Raw genomic sequence first — 11,542 nt, forward strand, 5'->3', positions numbered from 1 at the left:
CAGCAGGAGCATGCCCAAGTCCTTTTCCTGTGCCCATCACTGAAACTGAACACAAACAGAATGTTAATAGGTCACCAGAAAATTTTACTGGCTGACCAAACTGTCATATGGCAACCCCATGGCTGATGGTCATATGAAGAGCAAATTTGTTTCAGTTTTTTGGGCAATGGTCAAGTCTATACATTCTGTAGTGTAATATTTAATGTATATTACATAGTCTTATACACACATAGTATTATGCATTATAATTATATAGCATGATACTTAGGTTTATGGAAGATCCTACCTAAACTCAGATTACATGCCCATGAACTTTTGGAAAAAGTAAGTCAATAACAGAACCCCACAGGTGGTATATCATCTGTGGAAATTATTTTTGTCCACATGACATTGCAAGAAGCCATTCAAGACGGCCATCTATTACCTATAAATTCCTATACATTTTCATTGAATTCTAGAAGGCAGCTGTTATTTCACCACTGCAGAAATTCTATATTTCCCTAATTATCTTGTAAAGCAGAAATTTTGTGCCAGTTATATACATTCAACAGGTTTGTGTACAATTATTTTCAAGAACTGTAAAAAGCCACCATAGGAAGACTTTTAAAAAATCAAATAGCAACAACACAGTCCCATCTCGGGGAAGAGAACTGCTTCTCTAGAACTCTTTTTTTTCCTCCCACACTGGACAATACTGGCAGGTTGAGATTTAACCAGAGATGGGCTCCTTTTACAAGATTGCTTATATAAAGCGAAGATAACGCCAGCTGGGTTCATTTGAAAGAGGACATTTTGGGAAGAGCCGACAGCGCAGCTATTGGAATAAGACTGGAATGAAAATCTGAAATACTTAGCATCTTCTTGTCTCGTAGGTATTATACTTCATTTCTTGTAGAATGCATAGGATTATATTTAGAAGGAATTGTCACTGAAATATACTGTATGAACCTTTTATAAATATATATTTTTTAATAGAAGCTGAGTTAAAATGTTGAAATTGATTCTTTTTGTTGGAAATACTTAAGCAGGAAGATTTTTTTTCTTTACTTAAATTATATTTGTTATTTCTGGCAGTCTGATCAGTGATGTGTATATGAGGGCAGACACTGAAGAGTGGCTACGAAGGGAAAATACGGGAATGCCAGTCCCAATCCCACAGGCTATACATGCTTCTTCCCTGTGGGAAAGAGCTTACAGATTTGAGGCCTGAACTAGAAATGTAAATATGATGTGTATAGAGGGCAGACACCGAAGAGCGGCTACAAAGGGAAAATACGGGAATGTCAGTCCCAATCCCACAGGCTGTACATGCTTTTTCCCTGATTTTTCAGAGTTGAGGCCTGAACTAGAAATGTAAATTATTGCTATGTATGCTTTCCTGAAAATGCAACCGTTAGCAGTAAAGGAAAAGTTAAGATTATATACAACCGTATAGCTATCAACACAGAGAATAGTTTCAGCATTAATTTTAAATGCACAATGTGTATGTTACTGCATCATATGTCCTCTAGTAATTTCTATTTCCTCCTTTTTTCAGATCCCATTGTTTAAGTTTCATTTGGTTATTCTAACACTTTATGCTTAGACTCTTTAAAAACCAAAGAAAACCTAGAATAATTCAAAGCCACCTCTAAACTGAAATAGTAAAATTGTCACAGTAGTGACCCAGTGATAATAGTGGTCTTGGAATTATTTATCTTGTAGATGCAATTAAGTTGGGTGACAGCCTATCAGTAATGCTATTTGTTTCTCTCTGCAAGAAGAACACATTTAACGGTAGCTACAGTTTGGGGTCTGCAGCTAATGCGGTTTTTTCATTTCCAATTTTAAAGACAATCTCAGCTTTTATTCTCTGTGTTCTCAGATCATTGCAAGAAATGGTGACTCTTACTATTTATCTGCTGGTCATCTTGGCTCAAGCTCTTGCGGGGCCTTGCAATCCAAATAAAGCAGGTAAAATAACTTAAGTCTCCTATGATCTTCTCTTGTAATTAAGCTGCCAAAGAGGTGGTTTTGTTGTTTTTTTTTTACTTAAAAGGGGAAAAGTTTTTCTTCAGAAAGTTAAACTGTGGATTCTGGAGAGCTAATACTTACATTTTGTTTATTGATCTGCTTTCAGCTAGCACAGTAAAGCAAGTACCACTGAAGTACTAGACCCACAGAGAATTAGGCATAGGCTTAACTATGTGCAGCGATCACAGTGCAATAAAGTAAAGCACAAGCAGCATTCAGGCATAAAATGGCAAAGAAAACAAAACCAATTAGAAATTATCTGCAATAGCACAGGCTAGATGCAGCAGATCTTTGCTGCCCAAGCTGGACTTTAGTCACACCGACTGCAACCAGATGCCTAGTGGTGAATGAATGGGCTGGGCTGAACTCCTGAGCCATCTGCTATATTAAACAAGAAAAACCAAAAATCATTGATGCTAAGGCCCCAGTTGAACACTGATTTATGCCTAGAAACACAAATGATCCGGTGCCAGACAGACCTGTAATGTAGAATTTACTACAATTAAGAAATGTGCTTTAGAAATAAGTTGGAATATGCCTCAATATAGAATTTTTGCTTTGTATGTGTGTAGCTTTTCAGTCTACTGCCAGTAATTTCATGGTGTATCTTAAGTTATTTGCCCTTTAGCCATTTATTTCAGTACCTTCACTTGCACAAGCTTTTCCTCTGAACTGCAGGAAATTTCATAGCTGTAAATTCACCAGGGTTACAGATCTGATCATCACTACAAGCAGCATCAGCCTGCGTGTGCTGAAGGTTTGTTGACCAGAAAGGAGTGAGTTGTTAAGGTCCCTATTTCACTTGCCTGATTATTCCCTAACCTTATGCAGACATGGAAAGGCTGCAAATTCAGAATTTTTGACACACTCGTTTTATGACACACTCAAAAATAAGTGTGTCAAGGGCTTTAAAAGAAATAATTTAATAATTCCAGGTAGGGTGATTTTTTTTTCTGGCTATAGTAATTGGAAGTCTATCATTTTTCAGGTTACTAATGGTCAGTCAATATTTGCCCTTTAAATTCCCATCAGACACTCAAATTCACTGCCTGGTTCTCTTTGAAAAAAGTCTAATTCTGCTATCATGAAACAATCATTCTGTAAGTTATGGGGTTCAGTATTGATGGTGGTATTAGCAATCCCCATGTTTGGAAACATACTGCACTGCGATTAACCATCGCTGTTAACAGGGCTACGAATTCGGTTCATTTATTATTGCTATGAAACAGTTAGGCTTTTTTTCATTTCATCCATTATTGCCATTCACACCTCTGGGCTTTTAGATGTTAGATTTTAACTTGAGACCTTCTAAACATTCAGTTGTGCTGGCACTGCAATGCCAGCGCAAGGAGAGAAAGGGCAGAATATGTAATGTAACCTAGATCTAACCCTGCCACAAAAAGGTGTGCATCTACTGAAGCCTAACAGAAATCTTCACAGTATGACTTTTACAGAGCCTGTGGTGTTACAGAAGCCAGCTCCGCAGCATAATCTGACAGACTTCAGTGCAGCAATTTTTCACTTCAGGTTTCTCAGCAGTGTCTCTGCTCCTCAACCTGCTACTCCAGAAAGATAAAAAATTTGCATGAACTTCTGCATTGATTAGTAGGCAAAGGCCAAATTCTTCCAAAGAGGAACGAATTTAACAACCAAAGGTCAGTTTTGTGTAGCAAAAGCTGCTCATGGTAGCGGACCTTCCAGCACACACCCATGCTCACAGAAGTTTCCCAAAGGAAAGTAAGTGTGCAGACCCACCTCTTTGAAAGAAAGACATCAGTGAATATTACCTTAGGTGTATTTTTTTCCTTTCAGATGTAATTCTGGTATATTGCTATCCTAAAACCATCATTACCAAAATTCCGGAGTGTCCTTATGGATGGGAGGTTAATCAGCTGGCACTAGGAGGCATTTGCTACAATGGGATCCATGATTCAGGATATTACCAATTCACAATCCCAGACCTGTCACCTAAAAACAAATCATACTGTGGGACGCAGTCAGAGGTAAGACTATTGAGGTCAACATTTCTGAGCTGGAGTCAGAAATCAGCTGGACTTATTTGAGAGAGTCCCGCTTGCTTTGGCTTGGAGTAGGCTTTAAGAAATGGAAGGAGGCAGCAAACTCCAGTGTCAGGGAGAAGGAAAATCAAATAATTGTGCTTTGTATATACAGGCAAAATACGCACCAGCTAAGTGATATCAGTCTGTGTGTTAGATGCCCACTGCACCTGTATTACACAGAACATATACATAGTAAGACATATGTATAGGCAGCACAGCATATTAAGACCTACAAAGCCATGCTGCTTTGGGGATGGTGTTTTGTCACCACATAGAGTCTTCATGTTTCAAAGTACGAAGCTGCTCCTGATGCTCCAAAGACTCGGTACTGCCCACATTTCTCTGTGTCACTGTCCACAGTTCAAGAACCCCGTTTATCACTTCTACAACTCCATCATCTCCAATGACTCCTCAGTAATTGTGAAGAGCCAGCCTGTGAATTACTCATTCACCTGCACATACAATGCCAACTACCTGGTGAACCAGGCTGCCTTCGACCAAAGGTACGTCCTCTTTTGGGAGGGCACCTCTCCCCGTCTTCAACCCCACGCCTCACTCATACAGACACTGTTATCTCCCCAGGGTGGCCACCATCCACGTGAAGAATGGGAGCTCTGGCTCGTTTGAAAGTCAGTTGTCCCTCAACTTCTACTCTGTAAGTGCTCTTTGCCACCCAGCTTTTCACCTTCACCTTCCACAGACTTCAGCCTAAGAGCTGGAAGAAGAGGGCTGCTGCTCCTGACTTCTGTATCATGGAGCACATTACTAGCCTGCAACGGATAACTACAGTGGGGTTTGCAGGGGTCCTTGTTTCTGCTGATTAACAGGGATATACTTAGAACACAGCAGACACATGCCAACTGTTACTTTAATCTGGAATCAGGCAGATTTGTCTGCTGGGAGGTATGTTTATAACATGCTGGCAGGTTTTATAAGAAAAAGAAAAACTTGTTTGTAGTCCCACTCAAAGAGCAGGATGCATCTGCCAGCATCGCTGCTATCACACAGACTATAGATACAGCAAAGCTCCACGCATTTCTCTTACGGTTTGCTTCCTGGTCCTCTCACCTGACAGATATTTGGCATTCCCCAGACACCCTTAGCTTGTGCTGGAATTTTTTTCCAACAAAATAATTTCTCTGGATATTTCTCTAATCTTTTGAAACATCCCTCTCCTCCCCATAGCTCTGCTGTGCTGCTAGAGCAGCTAGCTCCTGATCCTCGGTTTTTTTTTTTTTCTACCAAAGCACAGTCAAAAGCACCAAAACCAGTCCCTCTCCTTTAGTACAGCTAGAAAATAATCACTAATGTGTTAAATTTATAGGCCAGATAGAGGAAGTATTTACCATAAGGCTGACTGATGGAAATCTCTCCCCCCATACCCTGCATTTTGGGCACTAAACATTTTGACAGGCTTTGGGTACAACGTGAAAGCCCATGTGGTCTTTTTTTCTGCTATATAGCACACTGGTGGTGTATACCAGCAAAGTCCCAGGAGGTACCACACTGCTCCTATCAACTCCTGAAACAATGGCCACAAAAACAAATGACAGACAGTGAGCAATGGATCTCTGGTACTTCAATTTTTTGCCAAATGGCTGTTTTGTTGTAATGGACATGGGGCTCCCAGGGGACAAGGAGGGAGTGGCTGAACTGTATTAATGCATTTTCCCACTGAGCACAGGTACAAAACAAGCTCGGAAAGCCCATAGACTACTCCTTTATTTTGATCACTTATTCACTAGAGAGCAAAGGTTAATTTCAATGAAACGTTCATTTCTTTTTCTGGCAAACATGGAAATAAAAGATTTATTTTGCCTTGCTATTCATCTCTGCTGCTGCCTGACAGCCCCTCTGCCTCAGGTGGGCTATACTTCCAGGTGCTTTATGTGCCCATTTCCTCAGCCTGAAGCAGCACCCAAGCTGCAGCATAACCCAGGGGAAACACTTCAGTCTCACCCACCCTTTAACAGCAAAGGACTGTGATGCAGCCTGGATGGAAATCTCCCTTCAACACTGAAACTTGTGAAGAAAAACAAGATAGTGCCCTAAAACAATGTAGAGCAACGTAATTTGGAAAAAGAAGCACTATACCAGGTTCAACTCCTTTTAGCACAAGGACTGATAGGAGTTTCGTGACAGTACTTCTGCCAGTTCTCTTCTTAGGAGAAATCTTTGGTTAAATGAGAATTTCTCAGGGCACTTGGCAGCCCTGGATCACTAATCTAAACACAGCCTTGAGCCTTAACTTCAGTGCATCCAATCTATCAGATGCTGCAGAGGGAATACTATAGCGCCTCACAGCCACCTCATCATGTAGGCATGGAAAGGTACATAAGAAAATCAGTACCAGGGAGCTGAGCAAGAGCAGCAGGGAAAGATCGTCCAGCAGCTCCAGAACTACATATACCTGCATCCCGCTGTGTAGATTTAACTAAATAACCCAATGCTTCGACTAAGCATGCTACTCTCTGCATAGTTCTGGTGCTAGCTTCATTATGATCTTATGCAATAAAAAGCAGTGGGGTTTAAGGTAGATACTTCAGCGTATTTGTAACCCAAATTTCTCACCGGAACACCACACACCGCACTACTTTCGGCAGGCTGGCTTTTTACTGGGTGAATGACTACAGCTGGCAGAGCTCTTTCTGCATGCTCGTGCCCCCTCAGCTCTCACCATGCTGGCCACCCCAAGTACAAATCACGGAGTGCTGAACCTTTGCATACAGACACGTGATTTCTCCTTGTCTTCATTCCTTTTCCCTCACACGTGGCCATGTCCCAATCCCATTCCATACAGTCATCTCCAGTCTCTCGCTCCCACCAGCTTCCCCCCTGCCACCTCTGCTGTACCAGAAGCAGCAGCAAGCTTGCTTCTCACCCATGCTGTGATATAACACATACCACAACCCAAATAGCACCAAATTCTGTCACTTATTATAAGCCAAACATTAACAAAAATATTTTAAAACACCATCTTGGGCTTGCAATAGTCCTGCTACCAGGTGTAGAGTTTGGAGCTTGCAGGCAGTAAAACCCCAGACTTGTGGAGCCCATCTCTCCAGAGATGTCTGAAGTTGCCAGATGCCTTTGCTTTATGTGTTATTAGTAATGTATGATGTCTTTCTCTTTGCTTTTCAAAGAATGCCAAGTTTTCAAGTATAAAAGAAGCCCCTTTCGTCGTTGAAACATCAGAAATCGGTTCTGACATATTTGCTGGAGTGGAAGCTAAGGGCTTAAGTGACAGGTAGGCAAGGGAAGGAGTAAAAATTAATACATTGACAATCAGTACATTCCTTGCTGATCTGGGGTTTCTGTCTCCCCAGGTTCAAAGTTGTTCTCAACAACTGCTGGGCAACTCCCTCCTCAGAGTATTTCTATCAGATCCACTGGCCTTTGATCACCAAGGGGTAGGTGCTGGTGGGACCTGTGGGAGCACCTCTGCCCAGCTCAGCCCCGAGGATGATGGAAAGCCTGGGTTTGGGGGGCGAGGGAGCAATAGAGAAGGTGGCCCCCAGCAGAGCAAATACATCATCAGACTGTGACCTTGGGAGATGTTTCACTGAAGCCATGCTGACACTGCTTCTCTGTACAAAACACAGATGTGCCACGGACAACTCCATCCTTGTGCACGAGAATGGGAAAACGAACCGGGCGACGTTCCAGTTCAATGCTTTCCGCTTCCGTAACATCCCCAAGCTATCCAAGGTCTGGCTGCACTGCGAGACGCATGTCTGTGACAGCGAGAAGTTCTCCTGCCCGGTGGTAAGGCCTCTCTCCCAGAGAAACATGCAGTGCTAGATTTAGACAGAGGATGTGGAGACGTTCCTGAGGGCATGTCAAGTGCAGAGCCAGCAGCAGAGCTTTCAGTAGATGGAGCCACCGCCATGTGTGAACCTGAGCAGCTGCTGTGCACCGCCACTCGTCATGCCACAGGCACGGAATGCAACACTGGGCAAAGTGGTTAAACCTACCGGGAAATAAGGTAGCCATTTAAAAACTCAGTTCTTGGCAATATCCTGGACTCCAGTCCTGTCTAACAAACAGCTACAGTGAAACACGAGCCTGAAAAAAAGGAGAAAGTAGAGCTCTTTCCATTTTACCAAATATCTCGGTGCTGAGGACACCCTGGAGGCAGCTGGAGAGCCTGGCTCAAAGCCCATGGCTAGTCAAACAGTCCCTCTTCCCAGGGAAAGTCCTCTCTGCTATCCTGCAGTGCTCCAGTGAGGTACTGCTCTTGCAGCCATCCTATTCCGCATGAAATACATCAATTGTCACTGGAGCAGGAACTGAGGTTTCTGTGATCTCAGGTAGTGAGGTGGGGGTGCTACACGGGATGTTATTTGGCATGGGAGGTGCACGCTGCTTGCACCAACTGACGGAAGGGTGAGGGTTACTGAAGTGTCTTTCCTTAAAGACTTCTCTCTCCCATCTTCCCTAACTCAGAGCTTCGCTGTTCTTTCTCTCACACAATGAATTTGTCATCACTATAAAATGAAGTTGAATTTTACTGAACCTGAAATGAAAGCCCAAAACATTCCTTGGCCGACATACTGTCAATTCAGCAACAAATATTTCTCACTGGAGAAGAGAAAGGATCACTCTTGCTCAAACCAACTTTTCTAAACTCTTTTTCAGTCCAGGAGCTAAATTAAGATAGCAGTTAATTACCCAGCCTCAGTGCTATGCAGGGAGTACTGATTTGTGCAAAACCTGCAGTTTGGTAAAAATGCAGTTAGGAATTCTGAGTTTCAAAGGTAAAAAAAAACCCCCCCAAAAAAAAAACCCACCTTACTGTTTTTAAAGATTTCTTCAACTTTTTATCCAGCCACAGACCGGGGTTAAAAGAAAACACAAACCGGTACTTCATATTTGCCTTTCTGACAGTTCTGCCAAACACCTACATCATCCTTACAGGCATAGGGTGGAATTCCCTCCTCACACTCCTGCATAGGATAATTGCTGTCAGGCTAACATCCCTCGAGTCCACTTCCAACCCAAAAATGCAGCTGCTGGTCTGCCGCAATTAAGGTTGAACCAACCTTGGGGGCCATGCTTACAAAGCAACTCATAACCAGAATTACCACAAGCTGAGTTTGTAAAAAACATTCCCACAGCTGGGGATCTGCAAAGGTCAGGGGAAGGACACGGACCTTTAATCTATGAAGCAGGGCCTCCAATACAAACCTTGTCAGCTGTGACAGGCATCATTAGTGCTGGACATGAGATGATCTACATGCAAGGGATTTGTCGCTTCCTGTTTCTCCCCAATGGGCAACAACTATAATTAGCAATAAATAACCCCAGAAGTCTTCACAGAGGTCACAGGTTAAATAGATGAAGCTCAGCTTCCCCCCCTCCTGCCAGCTCACAACTGAAAAGGGTGCTTACATTGACAGCTGCTGTGGCACGCCAAAATCCCCAGCAAATGCACTGTAAAGACTCTCCTTAAATCTCGCCTTCATCAAAAAACCCCAGCTGTTACAAGAAAAAAACCCTAGAAAATATGCAGCAATATGGATACAGATTTAACTTCCCTGGTTGGAAATAGGAGAGTTGGGTTTGGATTGTTTATTATTTTTCTTTTTTTTTTGGTACACATGGCTTTCTCTCTGATCTCTTGAGACATGTGACAAACGAAAACAGCGCATGGAACAAACCGGAGGTGTTTTAGTGGCGGAGATCGATGTACGCAGTAAGTGACTGGGGTTCTGGGGTGTTTCTCCCTTTGGGAAGCAATGAAGGTGGGAACCGCTGGTGGCTCAGTGCAGCAGCCAAAGCCTGGTCGTATTACAAAGTGAGTAAAGGCACCATTTGGCATTTATGATCGATGGCCAGACCACCTAGACACCAAGTCAGCAATGTAAACTCCGCTCACCTGCGTGTGACCTCAGCAACAGCCCAGACAAACTCTGGCGAGTTGCACAGGAGTGGGAGTGAGGTCAGGCTTTTCTTTACACAGTGGCTTGGCCCTTCAGCATAACCACAGCACTGGTGGGTTAGACCCTTGTGCCCACTCCTCCTGATGCACAAATTGAAGTGCCATCAGGTTTTTCCCAATATAAAACAACGCCTCTTTCCTCTAACTGCTGCCTTCCGGAGACACCAGGAATTTCTCCCTGAGCTGGTTTAATGCTGAGGATTCAGCACATCTTTTGAAACAGGTTCCTGAACTAAGGTATGCCTAAATCATGTTTTCACAATAGCCCTTTATACTAGTTTATCAACTGCATTCACACCAACCTGAAAGCCAATTTAAAATTGCAAATACACATAGACCAGCCTTATTATAACTGAGTATGTTGCACCAGTGACAACTCACCGATTTTAGAAGAAAGAAGAACTGAGGATCCTTTTATAACTTCAGGCAGTAAAGCCAAGAGGAAGAAATATCCAGAATTTCAAAATGTGGCAAGCGTTATCTGTTCTGCTTTTACACAGCATGCTGGTGCACTTTGCCCTGTTTTAAACATGCTATCCCAATGTTATCTTTTTCTCTTATTTTATACAGGCAAAGGTTTATCCAGATTTTACACACTCCCAGGTAAATAGCAAAGTATGTCAATGAAAATATCAATCCTAAATACAGATTTTAAGTGACACTGTCAAGATAAAATCCACAGCTCAAAGAAAAACCTGGTAAATTTGACAGAAAGGGAAATATTTCAAAATTAAATTTTATTTCTCAACATTCTACATCTTGTTTTTCTCCTTCTGGCACATCCCTGTCTCTGGACAATTAAAATCATACCGCCATGGAACATTACATTCTCTTATTTTCACACCCTCTTCCCAAAAAGGAACAAGCTTGTTTCACCGGGTTAACAAAGATGTCTAAAAGCATTTCTATTTGAAAGGGCTTTTTCAAACCCTCTACAAAGTCTATTTGTTGAAACCTGATATGGTGACAAAGCCACATTAATGGGCATGCAGTTACATTGATGGGGGTGGGAAGACAACGTGAAAGGCAGCTGACAGTGAAGTACTCACATTTAGTCTGTGTTTCTCTTTCAGATATCATCTTCCACCTACTCTTTGCAATTGGATTTTGTGCTGTTTTGTTATAAAATTCAGCCCAGCTGTATTTCTTAACTTTTCCCAATCCTGTTCGGACCTGGACTTCTTTAGTAAAGACATTTATTTTACAGAGGAAAAACGAAAGTCACAAAAAAATCCTTGTGCACTATTTTACCAGATAAATAAAACATTCCATGAGCTTTGTGTCTTGAATAATGGAGAATCCCAAAGCAGATTTGCCTCTCCCCAGCCTCTGCAGGCATTTTAAACTAGTGAAAACCCAAGGTTTATGTATTCTACTGATGCCTCCTTTTAAAGAGCTGTGATGCCAACACTACTTGTTTCTATAAGGAACATAGAGATATGCAAACTCAGCATTTTTCAACGCCAAATTTCCCTTTGGGGTGCTTCTTCCCTGTCAGTCTCAGTGTGACACCAAACTCCCCTCCAGG

The 11,542-nt window shown here is 42.3% G+C and overlaps 1 protein-coding gene across 1 annotated transcript; it reads left to right on the forward strand.

The window, feature by feature from the left end:
- Positions 1–814: 814 nt before the first annotated feature.
- On the forward strand, positions 815–11,290 carry TECTB (tectorin beta). The gene is made up of 11 exons (XM_010148178.1): positions 815–868; positions 1,865–1,953; positions 3,826–4,016; positions 4,434–4,576; positions 4,656–4,728; positions 7,217–7,320; positions 7,400–7,483; positions 7,676–7,838; positions 9,699–9,768; positions 10,585–10,617; positions 11,088–11,290. The coding sequence occupies exons 2-11, from the start codon at positions 1,878–1,880 to the stop codon at positions 11,138–11,140; spliced, it is 990 nt and encodes a 329-aa protein (XP_010146480.1). The 5' UTR covers positions 815–868; positions 1,865–1,877; the 3' UTR covers positions 11,141–11,290.
- The last annotated feature ends 252 nt before the right edge of the window (positions 11,291–11,542 follow it).

This window comes from Eurypyga helias, unplaced genomic scaffold (genome assembly GCF_000690775.1).
Source record: "Eurypyga helias isolate BGI_N326 unplaced genomic scaffold, ASM69077v1 scaffold22603, whole genome shotgun sequence".
Classification (NCBI taxonomy): Eukaryota; Metazoa; Chordata; class Aves; order Eurypygiformes; family Eurypygidae; genus Eurypyga; species Eurypyga helias.